The sequence below is a fragment of the Vespula pensylvanica genome, chromosome 7, assembly GCF_014466175.1.
Source record: "Vespula pensylvanica isolate Volc-1 chromosome 7, ASM1446617v1, whole genome shotgun sequence".
NCBI lineage: Eukaryota > Metazoa > Arthropoda > Insecta > Hymenoptera > Vespidae > Vespula > Vespula pensylvanica.
Genome location: NC_057691.1, coordinates 6,128,196 through 6,148,464, shown reverse-complemented (window position 1 = coordinate 6,148,464; position 20,269 = coordinate 6,128,196). Strand labels below are relative to the sequence as shown.

The 20,269-nt window shown below is 33.6% G+C and overlaps 1 protein-coding gene across 14 annotated transcripts in view; it reads right to left on the bottom strand.

Annotated features, from left to right (window-relative positions):
- Positions 1-403: 403 nt before the first annotated feature.
- Positions 404-20,269, bottom strand: part of LOC122630355 — a 41,035-nt gene continuing 21,169 nt past the window's right edge. For 11 of the 14 annotated variants that reach the window (XM_043814778.1, XM_043814779.1, XM_043814770.1 and 8 more), the window contains 12 exons: positions 12,169-12,232; positions 9,624-9,883; positions 8,662-8,725; positions 8,007-8,102; positions 7,785-7,885; positions 7,500-7,631; positions 7,205-7,378; positions 5,178-7,079; positions 4,932-5,082; positions 4,719-4,841; positions 4,168-4,566; positions 2,993-3,594 (listed from right to left, as the gene is read on the bottom strand). In XM_043814778.1, the coding sequence (XP_043670713.1) occupies positions 3,551-3,594; positions 4,168-4,566; positions 4,719-4,841; positions 4,932-5,082; positions 5,178-7,079; positions 7,205-7,378; positions 7,500-7,631; positions 7,785-7,885; positions 8,007-8,102; positions 8,662-8,725; positions 9,624-9,883; positions 12,169-12,232 (3,510 nt within the window). In that variant the 3' untranslated portion in view covers positions 2,993-3,550. Of the gene's footprint in view, positions 3,631-4,131; positions 4,567-4,718; positions 4,842-4,931; positions 5,083-5,177; positions 7,080-7,204; positions 7,379-7,499; positions 7,632-7,784; positions 7,886-8,006; positions 8,103-8,661; positions 8,726-9,623; positions 9,884-12,168; positions 12,233-13,794; positions 13,885-20,269 lie in introns of those variants that run through there. The other 3 variants (XM_043814780.1, XM_043814776.1, XM_043814777.1) reach the window with 3 other exon arrangements.

Sequence of the window (20,269 nt, the reverse complement as noted above, 5' to 3'; positions counted from 1 at the left end):
AGTAGTTTTATAGCAATAAATATTATGAAAACACCAATAACTATGCACAGAGCATCATTTGAGTTATGTATAGAGTAATTTATTTGGTTCATGAGATTTATTTATGAACTGTATTTATCAATGTGTATGTAACGATTTTAACGATGTCTCAAAGTACCGTCTGATTTTTATTGAGTGCCAAAGTAATATTTTTATAATTCTTTAGAAATGATTATATTAGTAAAACATGTTTGTTCAATTAATTTCAACTGTTATATGGAATAATGTGAAAGCTTGCTCACCAAATAATTTCAAGTCTAGTTTGCATAGTCTATTTCTATAAAAAAAAAAAAAAAGAGAAAACCATAAACAATTGTCACTATACTTAGTAAATTAAAATCTGACAGTCACAGATATAAAATAGTTAATTTAGAACTTATATGCATTTACTCAGTATCGTATACAGTCTTCACAAAACATTTGCTGAAAGTTTGATCCAGCAATATGATTAAACTATCTTATATAACTAAATGATCATTCTTTGACAAGAAAATTACAGGAAACAAGATTATTATTTGATAGCAATTAGTCGGAACACTTGAACAATGAAACATAGATAATGCTATTTTTCGAATTGTAAAATTTATGTGCACTGTTGTATACAAAATTCATTATTGTAATGGTAATATTCACATGTTTATATAATTTTATAATAAGGATGGACACGATACATTTGACATAAATTATTTATATAAATGTAAAGGGTTATACCAAATTTGTAATTATAAATAAAACATATTGTATGCATATGTCTTTGCATATGCATGACACAATTTATTATGATTTGATCATAGAAAATGGTGTGCACAATGCTTTTTTTTTTTTTTTGGTAATAAAAGAAATTCTTGGCATTTTCTTCCTTATGAAATTTGTTATGTGATGCTGAAATGGGAAGATAATTATATACCATAAAGGGTAATTTGTATATCTATATGGCATAAAATTTTCAAAAAGTAGTAATTGGACAGAATGGTGGTCATGTATAGATCTCATATTTACTCCAGGCATCTTTAATTAATTATTTCCACAATGAATTTTTGGTTAGTCCCATTTCATTGGTCTATTGGTTAAGACAAATATCTTAAGAGTTAGAAAATGAATTTTTTTCAATGAAATTTTTATCCATGCTTTCTCTTGCTTTCTTCATGTATATCATATACATATAATGTTAGTTCGATATTTGAAAGACTAGTAGTATTATAGTATATTTAAATGTTAATGTGTGTTACTGTTATCATTCATTGATGCAATGTCTGACCATGCTGCATTAACAATGAAAAAATTAAAAGTCTATATGAGAGCAAGCAAGGATATATCAAAAGAAATTTATTCCAATAAAATGTAGTCATTTTTTCTAATAACATGAACTTTTTGCATCTAAGGTAAGGTACATCAAAAGCATTAGCAGACTTTGCATCAAAACAGAATGAACATTTTATTAGAGAAGATCAGCTAAGCCTTGTAAGATTTTATTTTGGGAAATGGATATTCTACTTATTGTATAGGTCAATGATTATAGCAATTATTAGTTTGATTAGTCATTAATTCATAAAATGTATTTCACTGAATTTCAGTGATGTAATAGTATAGTTACTTTACTTTCAGACAATTCGAAGAATGGCAGGTTATAGCAGTACACGAAGAGAGTTCAAGTTCTCTTTGGTGTAATTTTTGTTTACTCATGATTGTTTATAACAGCTACACTATATAATAGTTATATTAACCATTGTTAATAAAAAAATTTCTAAAATAATCTTATGCAGACACATAGGTATATAAGGGCAATTTAACTGTAATTTCATCATGCTATGGTTAATGTAATTTGTACTAAAAAATTTAATGCTTCAAGGTCAATTTTACAAACATTTTGCTTGTCATATATTATACTTAATTCATGTACTGCAGATTTAACATTGATAACATTTTCTTTTTTTTATTGCTAAGAAATCATCAAAACAATAATTTGCTAATTAATGTTAAGATGAATCATATCTGTCTCACTATAATCTATACTTCAAATATCTATCTACACGAACATCTTCAAGATACTGTCTGTAATTACAATAATGATGAAACTATGACAATGAAAATGATGAAATCAATGAAGATAATGTAGTATAGTTATAGCTAATAATTAGCATAGTTGACTCTTAAATATACTTTTTACAATGTATACTACCTCGGAACAATGTATACTTCCAGCGGAATGTCTACCACCTTTTCTATTTTCATCATTTGGATGATAAAAGGAAATTTTTTTCCCAAGTTGAGTATATGCCTATTAAAACCAGCTCAAATAGCTTGTTTCTTTTATTTTTTATGTTAGATGCTACCTTTCAATTATAAGAAATAAGATGAACTTGCCTCTCGTGCGTGATTTAATTTTAATATACATATATATATTAATAGTGAAAGAATTTATAATTTCGAATCTCGCCAAAGAATTAAATGAAGTAATTAAATTAATTATTCGAACTAATCATGAATATGAATAATATTACTCGGCTTTTTGCAGAATTATTATTTTTTTTTATAATTAAAAGTTATCTAACTATAATGAACGAAGATATCGCGCTTCGCTTTTCTCAATCTAAATCTTTCTTTAATCGTCTATTTCTATAGCGTCGAGAGTTTCTCTACCAGTCTTTTCTTCTTCTCCATATCTAGGCTTTTTATTATTAAAATCGTCATATTGAACCCTGTGTATGACTGTGTATAATTTTATTTTAAATCCTTAGTAAACACACGAGCATATCATATTTGACTTGAGCTGCGCGGGTGCACTAAGTTTTTTCGCCAGATTCATATAGCGTATCTTAACAAAATTTGACGTATGGCACAAATTAATGTGGCACGCACATTATGTTACCACTGTTTTCTTAGTGAGAACATATTCTCTCTCTCTCTCTCTCTCTCTCTCTCTCTCTCTCTCTCTCTCTCTCTCTCTCTCTCTCTCTCTCTTTCTCTCTCTCTCTCTTTTTTTTTTTACATTTCTCCCATATAGGCGCAGGGAAGACTTCAATATATTATCACTCGTTATTTTCTTCCTTTGTTCAGTCATCTTTATGATCGTATTTCTTTCTAATTTGATACTTCATATTTTCAATGTTAAATCTTAACAATATGCAAATATATGTAATACTTGAAACCGATAAACGTTAAAACGTATGCTTTTGATTTATTTATGTAGAAGGAAAAGTAATATCGCGTGTAACGATTATTATTAACTTCAATACGATCATCATTATAACTTTTCACACACAATGAAAATATAATGCCGTTAAAGCCTTTTTTTCTGCGTAAGAACTAACGTTGAAATTTTGGCTGAGTTTATATAACTTGCACTTGCCCATGTTCACGTCATAGGTCAGAACTTGCTTCTTTCCGATCTTTCAATTCAAGAACCAAGTGTTACCAGCGGGGTACTGGTACTTTGTAGAAAGAGTTGCATCGTGTCGTCGATCGATGTTGACGTTGGTACCATCGTTGATTCTTCCTTTTCTACCGTAAGCTAAAGCCTCCAGAGGCTGGATCTTCGGGCTCCTGATGCTGATCCTGTCATACATAGATAGCGATTCCGTCAGATCCAACCTACGATGGATTTCCTATTCTTACGAAAGTGCATAATCTCGGTCGTGAGGTCTTATTAATAATAATAATCATAATGATGTTGATAACGTGATAATAAAAATTAATAATAATAATTATAATAATGATAACGACGATAATAATAATAATAATAATAATAATAATAATAATAATAATAATAAAATAATAATAAATAAATAATTAATAATAAAAATAACAATGACGATGAGAGGATGATTTGTTGATGGTTAATTGTTAAATCTAACCATTATATTTTTTAATAATGATAAATAGTCAAATAAATATTATCTGAATATATTCGAAAAATATTATCGAACGATGAAAAGAAATAAAGGAAGAAAAGAAAAGAAAAGAAATGTAAATAAATAGTTAAATAAATGAGTATTATCTTGATATATCTTTCTCTTAGAAAATAACTGTAACGCGCGCGGGGACTTGTACTATAAATTTCTCCTCTCTATCTCTCTCTCGCTCTCTCTCTCCCTCTCTTTCTCTCCCTCTATCTATGGTTGTACCGACCAGCATGAGAAGCGGCAACCATCTCTATAGGCAGAGAACCTCGTCGTTTTACGAGTGGTTCAGGAATAGAATCTCTCTTTCCAAGTTCTCTCTTCCATTTATGGGACGTTCCAATGTCATTTCCTTCGACGATACCTCCTGCGAACATCTCTGGTCCACCGCTACTTCTTCTCTTTAAGACTTTCTTCCGGTTACGAGGTTTCCCATTGACATTACTCTTGCTAAATAATTCTCGTCGTAACTCGGATATATCTGCTGGTATGGAACCTCTCCTAGGTGATGGCATACCAGCAGAAGCAGTACTATCAAATGCTCTGTTCGTTCCATTATTGTTACTACTTTCTGTATTATTGTTATTGTTATTATTGTTATTGATCAATGGGAAATTTTCTCTTTCATCTGAAATATATAAGAATAAAAAAAAAAAAAATTCATTATGATCGAACGATACATAGATGCGCGCGTGCACAAAAATACACGTACACACGCACGCACCCACGCACATACGCATATAAAAGTTAGAAGAATAGATTTTTGTTAAAGTTACACACTGGGTAAAGAAAACATATTGCCAAGAATATTCCTCAATGCAGCTTCCTGCGGAAGACTAGCTCTTCTGGGTGCGGGAAGATTTTCTTCTCGTGGTCCCAATGCTAAACGATTGAATCCTCCTTCTATATATAATACAAAAATATTTCTCAAATAATTTCAATTTTTACAAGATATTTATATATTTGATAAATGATATCGAACGATTATAATACTTGTTAAATTATCTTGATGCCTAGTAATGTCGGCTGGTACGGAACCACGTCTGCAATTATGGTCTACTTTTTGTGGCATAGAAGTCATTGTAAAATCATCTAGTCTTGATAATAACGCAACTGGAGCCGATCCACGTCTCTTTTCCCAGCCCTAGACATGTTACAGATAATAATATTCGTTTTATGATTTTTTTTTTTTTTTTTTTTTTTCTTTTCTTTAATAGTAAGATTGAACGATAAACTTACCTGACTATTTCTTCGAGATAAAGCAATATTTTTAGTGGATTCCTCGAAGCTTCGTGGATCGACGTTCTCTTTCATTTGCACATCAAAACTTAGCTTGGCGATCTTGAAAACTTTTTCCCTCACATAATCAGAATCCTTTTTATTAGTTGCGATTACACTTTCACCAGTCGAATCACCGATACTTCTTCTCGGTTCACTACCACTATCGCTCGATGAGGATACACTTTGAACCCGTGGAGGAGAATCGGGAGGACTGCCGATGAAAAATTTATGAGTGCTAAGTTCAGAAGACACAGGTATCGTAGTGAATCGTCTACCGGTATTGTCAGTCAACGGTTTGGATTCGGTTACAGGCGTTGAATATCTACGTAATTCCGAATCCGTGTTCTTAATTTTAATATGATGGGCTAACGTATACTGTTCCGATACTTTGCTTGCCAAAATAGTTCGTATTTCATCAGACGGTAACTTGGTCGAACTAGGTTTAATCTCGATGTTGGATTCTACCTTTTGTATATCACTAGTCGAATTCTTATTGCTGTGGGAACCAGTTAAAGAAGCATAAAAAACTTCGGTAGAGTCAGATCCCTGAGCCGAAGATGGTCGTTTATGTCGATGCTTCGAATTAGCTTCGTCGTTACGAACGACTTGCATGGAGTGACGCCGTGGATGTTCAGCGCTAAGACTGGACTCTAATTTTTGTCTATTTAATTCCGCGAAAGTGGACGTTCTTTTTCTGCATAATATGTCGGATGAAAGAGATTCCCTCGATGACTTAATGTTAGCTGGTTTCTTAAGGAAAATTGTATCCGTTTCTAACATGGGAGGTGTTCCACAACGACCACCGGAACAAGATTTATCTTTCGTAGGACTCGAAGAAGAACTGGAAATACTATCGGCCTCCATTAAAACCTGGGTGTAACATTGAGACAATTCTGTCGTTGTCGACATATATCTCATTCTGGCGTAAGGTTGCAACGGCGGGAAGGTTTGTTGTCTCGTTAATTGTTTCGTTTGCGTACCAGCTTTCTGATTGTCTGACTGAAGGACCGTACTTAATCTCGATGCTTCGGTACTATTGGTTATACTAGCTATACTAGGCTCTGGTAAAAGATTCTCAGCGCTGACCGGTCTCTCAGCGACGACTGTTGATTTTTCCGACGATTCTCCGGGAATACTCGTTTTAGAAGATAACAATGACAACGTACTTAGTTCCAAAAGATTCTGTTCCTTCAATTTGATCGAATGATTCTTCGATTTACCCTGTTCGTTTGGAAAACTATCTCTTCTATCTGCATTTCGAATCGATAACGATAACGGTTTCGTTACGCTAAGCGGTACGGAATGACGTCTACCGACTCGACCGAACATCGTTTTTCCTGGTAAACTGGACCTTTTAGCACTTTGCATGTATGCCGCTGGAATCAATATATCTACGCTTCCTGAATCATCATCCGCGGGGATTTCTTCCGCAGAACTAATATCTATTTCCTCTAATTCCGAAATTTCTGTTTCCGTATCTTCGGCCGTTTCTTGGGCTATAAGAGTTTCCCATTTTTTCTGATTACTACGTAAGTATTCCATCAAGGAAACGCTTAAACCGTCACCAAGAAAACGATGCCATTCTTCGTAAAGTGGTGTAACGACGAATTTGAAAAATCCAGCTTGAATCTTTGGAATACTCGTCGAGTGTCGATCACACAATGGCGTTACTGGTAAATTCAGGCGACGTTCGTAATCACCTTGTCGAAAGAATTCTTCGCAGACTTTGTAAGACCATTTTCTGGATATATCCCAGGGCCTACATGGATTCGATATATCGGCACATTTTAAAGCTATCTGCAATATGAAGTGACGATCCTCGCATTTCTTCATATCAAGAATATTTTCATCCAGATAATGCTGGAAAAATGAAAGAGGGGAGATTGTCAAGTATATTCTCTCTCTCTCTCTCTCTCTCTCTCTCTCTCTCTCTCTCTCTCTCTCTCTCTCTCGATATTCGATACGAAATGTAAATAAAGGATTACCCTGAAACTTGTAAGGAACTCCTGTTGCCTCGTGATATCCGTAGCCAAAATCAACGAACTGATATGACGTTGAAGTTCCGATCTTACTTCACCTGGTAATTGATCGTAAACACCGCTTTCTATAAGACATCCGATGGCGGACCTCCAGTGATGATTCTCCAGAACCGACGTATTCTGAAGACAATGAGCGAAGATTTCACGTATATTGTGGAATACACTGGATATTCTGCAACGACGAATCGTCGAAATTCGTTATATACATTTTTATTTCCCTATCATGGAGAGTTATTTTCACCTGATATAATGCAGCTAGATGATTACTCGTTGCGACTAGGAACGGTTGATTAACACCTGGGTGATCCAAATCGTGCGTTACCGCAGCTATCAAGGAAGCCATAATTTCTAAATGGGTTAAGTGCGTTCTGATCTGTAATTCCATGGCGTAAATAGATTAAATTATCGTGATTCCTTCGTTGGCTGGAAACGTAATAAAAAGTGAGGAGACAGAAGAAGAAGGCAAAAAAAAAAAAGGAAAAGAAAAAAATATTGAAAGTTTCGTTGAGAGCAATTGGATACTCACTTTTTCCTCTTGGAGGAAACAATGCATCGCCTGAGTCACATCCGTTGCGTGTATACTGTTGTGGTAAGGATTTGTACTGTGATAACCCTCTTCGATAAAAGCTTCAATTGCAAAATTGCAACCAACCAAGAGAATTAATGAAAACGAAGATAAAATCACGTTTCATAGAAAATCTTTTATCATTTTAATTATTTTCATAATGTCATATCATTTAATTCTTACCGAAGAGTTTCCACACCGTAACGACATCTAAATTAAAATATTCAAGGAGCCCGTACCAATGAAATAGATGAACGCATAATACTGGCAAAGAACGTCCTGAAAAATCAAATATCGCTTACTGTATTACGAAGATAGGATTATGGAAATATGTACTATTCGATCATGCTTTTTATAAATTTATACTTAAATTAGAAATGGCATTATATTATAAATAGAATAGATCGATATTAAGTTAGTACGTGAAATGATTTATTATATCCTTTGAAATTTTTGACTAGAAATAAATATTTGATATGATTCGATATATATATATATATATATATATATATATATATATATCAGAGGTCAGCATTTTTAATTTAAGCACTTTAATTTAATTTTACTGAAGGGAAACTTGTAAGCTTTAAATTCAATAAATACTCGTTTTTAACGAATTCGTTAATACAACATTATCTTTTATAACAATTTTTTTTTTAATATCCGACAGAACGGCGGATAATTTTAAAGCTTTGCCACCCTCTGATATATGGAATGTATTATATATGGGATATGTGAAATTTTCTATTAATTTTATTTCATTTTTTTTTTTTTTTTTTTTTTTTTTTGGAAGAAAATGCAAATATGAAAGAAAAAGCAATTTCCGCACGTCACTCACCACCCGTCACTGTTTCCAACGTGAAAGCGTTAAATCGCCAGTTTCCGGCTTTTTGCAAAATACACTGTAAGAAATAATAGAAAAAAAAAAAGAAAGAGTCAGACTTTGAATAGATAGAGATAGATATAGGATTGATTATCAATAATAGAAAGAAAAGAACAAAGTAAAAAATTAAAGTAAGTACATAGACGAGAAGGAATGGGAGTGGAAGTGGATAAAGGTTAGTAGGGACACAATGGGATACTATGTATAATATATCGTGTACAATGTATAAGAAGATCGTAATTGTGATAACATTGTGAAAGATACGTTTCCACGAGTAATTAGTAATTAATAAGTCTTGGTGAGAGAATCGCATGTCACCGATGATGGGAATTATACGTTTTTAGTACTCGAATGCTCGCGAAGATGAACATTACGCGATATGATGGAGCAGCAGGGTGTAAGAGCGGTGGATAGAGTGAGGGGTAAGGGAAATATAATGTAATTAATACTAATTACGTGATATACATTTACATATCTCACTACGCTGATCAAATGTTTTTTTTTTATTTTTTTTTAATTTTTTTTTATTTTTTATTTTTTTTCTCCCATTAATCAAAGACTTTTAATAAGGCAAAATTCTGTGCGAAGTAAAAAATACGTTCAAAGTGTAAATGTATATATTTATATATGTACATATATATATATATATATATACACACACACACAGACATAGACATACACGGTAGGATGAATAATTACAACTTTTTGCTACGTTCGCTCTGTTTAGTAGCGTGTAACGAAGAAAAAAAAAAAAAGACGAAAAAAAAAAGTAAATTATATTTACTACCGTTGCATTTAACGAGCATCTCGAGAAGCGATGTTACTATTGAGCATAATGTGTATAACGGATGAAAAAGCTTGCATGTAGAGAAAAAAGAGAGGGAGAGAGAAGAAAAAGAAATGATAATACGACTCACCTGTACTAAACCATGAAAAATGTCATCCAATATAGCCGGTTCTTGATTGAGAGATCTTGTAACGAGCCTTTTACGTCGTCTTTTATGCATCGTTAAAAATTTGCCGGTACGTTTTATCCTGGATCGTGTAACATCCAAGCTATCCAATAAGATTCGGTCGACGTCCGACAAACGTCTCGTGGATGCTGCTTCCGGTTTCTCAGATAATAAAGTGGCATCATCATTGGGCGGCTCAATGGTTGTTGGTAAGGTGGCATCTTCTGTTCTCGTAATATACAACATATGTCCATGGTATAAAATCGATATTTACACCTGATCTATAGTAGTTAGGTATAATGGATTTAAAGCGAAAGAAAGTATATCTTCAAGTTCGAAACAAATTATTATAATTATGATAATTTAACATAACGAAAGATTTATATTAATTAAACAATTGTATACTGTTTGTGTATGCGTGTGTATGTGTAATCCTCCAAATATTCCGTAAACAATATTGTACTATAAGTATTGTGTAAATAATATTATATGATAAATATTGCGTAAACAACACACATATATATATATATAAAATATTGTTTACACAATATTTATAGTATAATATATGTATATAGTATGATAAAAATAAAATTTGTAATATAATTATAGTATATAATGTATATAAATAAGATCACTATAAGTATAATATATATCTATATGAAAATAAGAAAGTCAAGGTCATAAAGACTAGAAACATCAAAATCGACCTACGCGTGTCATTTGTCAACAATTGATCGAACGTGAATCATAGAGTAAGTCACTATAATAAGAGTCCACAGCCCACGCGCACATAAAACACGTTATACGAAACGATTACGTATTATACTTGTATCAAATTCTATTTAACAAATTATTATCGTTATTGATAAATCTGTTAAGAAAATTTTTCTTTTCTTCGAAAATAGATACGTATATACATACTTATTTAAGCATCTACGAGAAACACCGAGGTCTCTTTTATTTTAATCCTGCGATTTTTACTCGGATGCACTAATCTCGACGATTTTCTCAGCGTAATCCTAAATTTCTCTCTCTTCTCTCTTTCTCACTCTCTCTGTGGGTCGTTGAATCTGTCTGCAATCTGAGAGATTTTCAGAATAGACGGACAGTTTATAATTTTAGCGAAGCGTGTCTATTTCAACGCGGTCTGGTTAACTTTGTCGGCGAGTAAACGAGATAAAGGTGCTCGGAAAACGAAAACTTGCTATTATTACGTATTACATATGTGTACATTAGTCGAATTTTAAAAATAAATATTAAAACGTCATTCTAATTATTATTAATGTATTTCCAATTCGATTATATCAAATATAGAAAATTTCGATTCCTTCGAAAGGAATGTATTATAATTATGGTGTGTGCAAAAAAAAAAAAAAAGAGAGAAAAGATTATTTATTTATTTATTTTTGTTTTAAATTAAAGATAGAAGAATATGTGTGTCAGGATTTATGTGTGTGTATTATATGTGTGTCAAGGATTTTAGCTTAGTTACGTATATGTACACGGATTATACACGCGTATTCCTGTATTAGTCAGTCGTTTAACCAAGTCCCAGTCGTGATCTATTATATTGCAGTTAATTGCAACATGACGTTAAAAGATCCTAAGCATTCGCTCGTATGTGAGTTATCTTATTTATAGATCTCATTACATAATTTAAAATGCACTTGTAAGCAGTCGGGGCCGATGTGCTTTCATTTTCTACGATGCGTTTTTAATATGCATATTAAACATTCGCGTTCATTACATGCGATCAATGTAAAAAGATTCTATTGTATAATTATGTACGATTTAATTTTAACTTAAATTGACCTACATATAAATTTTTAATCGTGTACGGTAGGTATATATAAATAAATAAAAAGAAAAAAAGAAATTGTTATAAAATTTAAGCTCTTCAACTACGTTAAGAACATAATCCGATCCGAAGGAAAATACGAATGGTGCTCGAAAAAGTGTTATTATATTTATTTTTCATGCATATCGTAGTAAACGATCGATGATAACAATCGAAAAGGAATTTTACATTCTCAATCTTTTATGGAAACTTTCTAATCATATTTTGAGACGTATATTCAATATCATTAATCACGATCAAACAGTAACTAATTCTATATAAAAATAATATTAAAAATATTCTTAAGGAAAAGAAAGACGTATGTACTCTAGCAAATAACTTATATGAAATATAAAGAAGGTATTATTCTTTGTATAAGGTAGAACGAAAGTTCTTAATTGATTTTTAGAAATTGATCGCTCTTTTTCCAGACACTTTTTAGTCTAATCTTTCTGTCTTTTTTTTCTCTTTTTTCCTTGTCAGATTATAAAACTACAAGTGCCTGAGAACTTGCTTATGATTCGAGAAAAGAGAAAGGAGATTAGTCGAAAAAATATAAAATTAATTTTTTTTTAATCTTTCATCTAGAAACTTTTGTACTATTCTGTATATATATGTATATAACCATTTGATAGACTGTACAGTGTGCATATCGAATTGGACTTTACTCACCGGTGATTCGCACGAACACTGCATTCTGTTCATCGCTATTCACCGTTATTTCGGCAGACCGCCTCTGCAAGAAAAACAAAAGAGATTCTTATTCGTGAGTTTTCATCATCGATATCCGTAATCAAGTTTAGCGACCGCAAAAAGACAGAACGTTGAGATATAGTTGTATCACACACATACACAGATATACCAATTACTTTCCAATATATATGTATTGTACGTATGTGAGAGGTAGAAAGGTTACATAATATATTACGCATTCGGCTTATCCATCGTGAAATACGTATGTGTATGTACATAGATGTTTCACGTTCATCTAACGATCGTAGTAAACCCCTTTCAAAATGTAGAACGCATAAACCAATATGTCGGTAAAAATGTTAGAGAATAAAATTGGAAATTAAATTTACGATAAAACAATTTTCTTTTATTTTGATTTCTTTTTTTTCCTTGTTTTACCATTGCAGTCATATTATCGTAATGTTATATATCGCGATCGTCGTGATAATGATAACCGTATGCAAAAAGATAAAATCGTCAAATATGATTGACGGTAAACAATTTTTTCACGATTCCGATCATACTATTGTAATTTCATATATATTTATCTCGTCGCGTTAATAATTGCATATAAACAAAGAACAAGAATAAAATCGTTTAACACGTTTAATTGATAGTAAACAATTTCTTTTTCTCTTCTTCTTCTTCTTCTTCTTCTTTTTTTTTTTTTTTTTTTTACGATCACGATCACATTATCATAATTTTATATATTTATCTCGTGACATTGATAATTGCATATGGAATGATAAAAGAATTGTGTCAAGTACGTATATCGATTTTGATGGAACACGTACGAACAAAATGCGATAGTTTTGAATGAGAAAAGAAAGGTGAAGAAAAACAAAAAAAAAAAAAAATAAAAGACAAAAGAAAAGAAAAGGAAAGGAAAGAAAAAGTAAATAAACCCCTTTAAGGTGAAGGCAATGACGAATGCAAGCAAGAAGCGAGTGAAAATCTTTCTGGCAATGTTGATGCCGACTGGAACTCGTTGGCAGGCTTTTCAAACCGCCAACGCCGGCCGATTGCCAATTGCAAAATGGGCCGACCTGAATTCGTATTCATCTCGAGGTCCCTCGATACTGTTTCTCCGTTGGAACATGATCATCGTCGACGTAGCAATGACGAAAAAGGATAGACGTTCGAGATTTCACAGAACTAACGACGTCACGTGATACCGATACCAGTTTACGATATGATACAGATCGATAGATCTTTTACGATGTTATTACTTGCAATTTTTTCTTGTTTTTTTTTTTTTGATGTTTCAATTATCTTTATCTTCCTTTTTTTTTTCTTTTTAAGAAACGAGATGTAAAGTCCTTTACGAGGATACGAATATCCCATCTCATGGGATGGGATTGAAGAAAAAAAAAAAAAAAACCATAGAGTCGAATGAAACGTATGTGTAATACGTAGATACTTATGTATATATATATATATATATATTTGCTTTATTCTACCGGCTTAAGGAACTACTCATGAAACTGAATAGGATGGGGCTCGGTGAAAGTATTATAGAATCGGATTTTTCTCAAACACAATTAAAACGAGCTCACAGCCAAATACCTCTACGCGATGTACTCGAGATGAGTTCAACGAGATCTTTCTCTTTCTTTTTTTTTTTTTCGTTTTTCTTTCCATTTCTTTCTCTTCTTTTCTTTTTTTTTTTTCTTTTTTTATTCAAACGAAGTTTATTATAAGAGAAGAGAGGAAGATACTCGAGGGGTATACTTATACATAGGATAGGGGGAACGAGAAGGTAGGTAGATAATACTTTGATCTAGGTATACGGTCGATACTTGAAAAATAGTTGCAATCGGGTCAGGTGCTCGTATTCGAGAGTAATAAAGTAAGATTTTGAAAGACAGATAATAATATATATATATATATATATATATATATATATATATATTCACAAACCTTATAGTTATAGAGATAACAGAATCTAAGAAGGATAACGATAAAGAATCGTAAAGGTGAAACAAAAGAAAAGAAAATAATCGATCATCGTTTTATTTTTATACCTGGTTCTGTTAAAAGGAAGGAGTGTCATCCGCTGCAATATGTTTTGTGCATTTATATATATATATATATATATATATGTATGTATATATATAGATTATGTATAGCTACACATATAGATATTATCACTGATGGTAGCGTTCGTAATATTAGACACGGCGGCTTTAGCCAAGGATACGACCAACGGTAGTTAGTATACTGGATACCGTCTGCGCAAAAGCAGTAGCGTTAAATTCTTTCTTGTTTGTTTACTCGCAAATATATCGAAGGCGCATATCGTCGGTAGGTTAGTATCGAAAGCCACTGGTTGGTTCGTGGCCAACCTCCGAAAGATCATTAAGATGATTGGCACGGCCATAAGCGGCTTGTAAACGATATTCTCGCCGATAGAATCGATGTTATAATGATCGAAGCGACACGGATATAGCGTGCAACGGATCTCTTTGCTATTCCATACGGAACGAAAATAAAAGGATATTAATTAGCCTAAGTGGCTAATCTTCGACATAAAGTACGATGTTTCTTGATAATGCTTATCTTGCATCTCTCTCTTTCTCCCTCTCTCTCTCTCTCTCTCTCTCTCTCTCTCTCTCTCCCTTTCTTACGTTAGCGTCTTCGTCTCTTTCTCTTTCTTACGTCTTCGTTTTTATCAGTATCGATCAGAGATACAATCTTGCTCATTGAATACTAAATTCATCATCTTTTTGCTATATCCTGTGATATCGAGAATATCGATAATTGATATGCAACCTCATCGCGATATGTTTTTCTAACAATTCTATACGATTTAGCCTTCTCTAGAAATGATAAAACGTTTAATCATATCCGCCAAGAAAATCGATTCGCCGTTCTCGTAAATCGACTTGCAAACTGTAAAACCGTCTAAGATTAACTCGATCTTTCTGACTCTCTTTCTCTTTCTCTCTCTCTCCCCTACTCTCCCGTACGATTACGAAAGCGGAAAACGACCATTAAGATCGGCGAAAGATCCACAGAGAAACGGCAGTCTCCGTTGAAAATACTATTAATCGGACGTGATTTATCGTCGTGGCGTGCGTTAGTACGTACGTACGTACGTACGTACTAACGCACGCACCACCGCTATCACCGCTATAACCGCCACCACCACCATCACCACCACCACCAGCACCACCCACCACCTCTACCACCGCTGCCACCGCCAGTATTACCACCATGTGGATAACATTTGCATGCGTAATCTCTTTTCGAATAAGCTAAGCTCCTAATCGATCGATCGTTATCTTTTTTTTTCAAATATACAAATCGATTTATATTTCTCATATCGATACGATAGTTAAACGAACCGAAAGGAAACCTTCGACGAAAATTTTAACTCCTTCGATACGATTTGAAACCCGACATTTTTCTTTCCTTTGATTTTTTTCACGATTATCTTCCGCACTACGAAATTCACGTACGTACATATATAGCTCGTATTATCTGAGAACAAAAAGAGAGAGAAAGAGAGAGAGAGAGAGAGCAAGAACGAAAAAAAAAGGAAATATGAGAATCTACTCGACTTATCGACATTCGTCGTGCGTATGTTTGTATAATCTGTATGATGTACATATATATGTATGTATATATATATATATGTATGTATAATCGTCGAACGTATATTAGCAACGGTAGACAGTGATATCGACGGGATTTAACATGTCACTATTTCGCACTGATAAAACTCAACCTTGATGGTATTGGTACTGGCAATACGTATGGTAAGAGTCGATGATGTTACATATGTAGGTATCTACATAGATATATAGATACATATATACCTAGATACGTATATATACCTACGATTATCTATGTTCGATTGCATTCGATCGGTCTGCAGAGAGAACGAAAAGGATAACGTTATGAATAGTCGAGAGAGAGAGAGAGAGAGAGAGAGAGAGAGAGAGAGAGAGAGAGAGAGAGAGAGAGAAGGATGGGAGTAATAAAAAAGATAGATAAAAAGAAAAAAAAGGGTGGAAAAAATCGATAGTTAACTTTTCGTCTCGAGTTTTTAACATCTCCAGCCTTAACATCTCGCTCTACTCAGCCCAGTTCCAGTTCGTCATGACACGATAGTCTGAGCTACTTAACGCGATTGCGAGGAAGCTTTTGAGAGGCTCGGCCCCGTTTTCGACTTGTCCTCTCTCCCTCTCCTACCCTCCCTTCCTCTCTCTCTCTCTCTCTCTCTCTCTCTCTGTCTCTTCGTAATTCTTCTTTCTTTCCCCCTCGTACTTAGATTCGGTCCGTGCCGAGTTTTCGCGGCCCCCGAATGCTTCGAGACGTTGGAGGGTGAGTTAGGATCCCGTGACGTCACGGAGTCTCGCCTCACGTGTCATGGAATTCAGGTCGACTCACCCTCTTTCCCTATTTCTGCGCATGTACCAGCGAACGGTTACCACAGGGAGAAGAGGAAAAAGTGGTAAGAGAGAGAGAGAGAGAGGGGGAAGAGGGGGAGGAAACGAGCTACCCTCTTCTTCAACTTTATCTGCGATCGAAGAAAAGAGACAGCAGCGCATCCCCATCTCGACCTTTCTCTCTTCCGATCGGTGTCATCGGAGACACGATCCATTCTCATTCTTTCTCTCTCTCTCTCTCTCTCTCTCTGTCTCTCTCTCTTTCTTTCTCTCTCTCTCTGTCTGTCTGTCTCTCTCTCTCTCTCTTCCTCCATTTCTTTTTCTATATTTTTCTCTTCTTATACTTCTTTCACGTCTTCTTCCATCCTGGAATATCGTACGAGAGAAAAGAGCTTTCCCAGATCCGACCCCGTTTTAAACCCGCGGGTAGGTTTGGGGAGGTTGGGTGATTGGTTGGATAGAGGCGAAGAGTAGGGGTAGGGATGCGTCCCAGTTGGAGAGATGATCAATTTAGTATAGCACCGAGTTTGTATGCATCGAGATAGGAAATATAGAAAAAAAAAGAAGAAGAAGAAAAAAGGAATAAATCCAGGATATTTTGCATCCAGTCAAATATTATCGTGCGACAGAGAAATGTTTTGATACACGTACATATGTAGGTATCTGTCATACATATGTATATAAATACATCGAAGGATTTACGATCGGTGATTTTTCCTCTGTATCAAGTTTTCTTTATCGTCTTTTTTCTTTTTTTTTCTTTTTCTTTTCCTCCTTTTTTTTTTTTGTTCTTTTCGTTTTTTCCTCTCCTGTCAAAAGTAACGAAGTAAAATAGTTGATAGTTAGTTATACATATCCGGTAAGATTTTCTTCACTATTCTGAATCTTTTTACATCTAGTGTTTTTTTCTTTCTACATACGAGATTTGTCGTATCAGTGTATGTACATAAAATATTCATTATAACGCTATCTTGTAAGAGTGATTGATAGAAAAATGTTACGCGCTGCAACAATTTCTTCTATCACGTTTTTCTAGATATACGTTGAAACGTTTATAAAAGAATACATATATCACGTAATATAATTAAAAAAAAATCGCATCTAATATTTTTTGATTCGTTTCTAGAATCGAGATTTGATCGATATGTATCACGTAGAAAGAAGAGACATTGTTTATTTCATATATTTTGTTATGTATTCGATGTGTCGTCGTCGCCGATTGAGAAACAAAATATATACGTGCTCGTTGTTTTATGTATATATATATATATATATATATATATATATATATATATACATACACAAATATATATATACATATGTATATATAGATATTTATTTCTCTCGATTAGAGGACGAGAATGTATGTATCGCGCATACCAGATGTGTTTTATTTTGCAATGAGACAAGGCTAAGAAACTTCATTAAATACATTCGCCATGTGTAACGCACACGTGTTATAACGTTCTTAAAAAAATCACTATAGATTTTCCGACACGTGCATGAATACGTTTCGAATATCTATTGGATTCTATCATATTGGATTGGTTTAAATATAACGTAATTTAATTATTAATCTAGCGTGTATGTCTCACGTAAGAAAAAAGAAAGAGAGAGAGAGAGGGAGAGAGAGAGAGAGAGAGAAAGAGAGAGAGAGAGAGAGAGAGGGAGAGAGTTTACGCAAATACGCACGCTTTGAATATATTTATGTTATTATGCATGTAGTAATAATTGCGACGCGTTAATCACGAACGACTCGTCGCTCTCGTCACCAGGCTAGGGAACGGTCTTTTTTATTGTGCTGGTCGTAGTTTCTTTTTTTTTTATCATTTCCTTTTATTATTTTTATCTTCTTTTTTAATGTTTTTTTTTTTTAAGCATTACACCGCAAAAGATTTACGCAAGGTATGGGTGCGTTGAACGATATCACTCTTGCAATAATTTGAAAAAAACACGGTTGAATTTTTGCTCAACTTATGTTCAAATTATTTCTAAATACGCTTGTAAATGCATTCTTTTTTCTTTTTTCTCTCTCTTCCTCTTCTCTCTCTCTCTCTCTCTCTCTCTCTCTCTTTATTTTAATTAAAGACGAGGATATAAAATGGAAATTCTGTTGTTCTTGTTATTCTTTTTTCTCTCTCTTTTTTTTTTTCTTTTTTAAAGTAAGTCAAACAATTTAGAAAATCATTTATAATCGTTCCAGCAATTAGAAATACATAATCGTCGAATCTTTTATTTCAATTAAGAGACGTTATCACCTGTTCCCGGTCGTGATAACGTGTTCGTGATCGTTTCAATTAAATTATTTAATCGAAATAGATTCGTTCTGAAAATCATGAAACGGCGTTTAAGTTTGTGTCAAGCCCTCCCGCCACCATAATTTCCTCTCGGCTATTTCAAGAAAATCTACGCGAATCTATCTTTGTACCTGACAGCGGCGAATAAAGTAGAATAATATTATTCTCTTTACCGGAAAATATAGTATCTATGTATATTCCTTGTAGAAAATAGATAGATATCGTTACGTACATATATATATATATATATATAAATAGATAGATAGATAGATAGATAGATAAATAGATACGCATTCTGATAAATGTATCGAGTCGTGAAATGTGACAGAAACATGGAGCGTTCGCGTAAGAGAGTAGCTCGATCGGGCAATTCATCGACGTGAACGTTAGAGTAGTAATTACAGTGCTAAGACAAATTGATAGTGCCGGACTTAAGGTTAAGTGCCGCTAACAATTACTCGTTATGCAAACTCGTCGACGACGAATAGAGAATACGATTGTAAAGAGACCTCGTATTCTCGAGGCCATTTTTTCAATACATAAAAGAAAGAAAGAAAGAAAGAAAGAAAGAAAAAGAAAAAAAAGAGAAGAAATTCGCAATGTACATATTTTTGTTTTATTTAACCGATCCGGTATCTATTTATTTCTATGAAATGATAATGTAAAACAGATAGGAAAAAAACAAACAATATATATATATATATATATGTATATACAACAATATATATATATATATATAAAAGAATACGTTGTTGTACACGTTTGCGCGGGCTCGTTCGATTTAAAATGGTTTAAAATGGTTACGTGTATTTAAGTATGTCGTACGTGCTTTAAGACGAAAACTTTACGATATAACGTCCAAGAACGCGGGAATAAAGTATATATTCGTGACGCGTTTGTATATGTATGTGTATATCTATCTCCCCTCTTTATCTCTCTCTTTCTCCCTATATATGCGAGGGTCTCAATGATCGCAAATATTCGCTGCCAACATGCGCCCTTTTCGACAATTTCAAGAGACGCCTCGCGTTAATGTCGAACATTAGTCTTCTTTACCAACATGTCTCTCGTGAGATATATGTGTGTGTATGTATGTATGTATGTATGTATGTATACTAATATACATACAGATATATGCATAAATATATAGTGTGTCGCTCGTAGAGTCGCTTATTATTAGGTTTACAATTCGAGAATTAGGAGACTGAATCTCTCTCTCTCTCTCTCTCTCTCTCTCTCTCTCTCTCTCTCTCTCTCTCTCTCTCTCTCTCTGTCTCTCTCTCTCTGTCTGTCTGTCTGTCTGTCTGTCTGTCTGTCTGTCTGTTTGTCTGTCTGTTTCTCCCTCTCTTT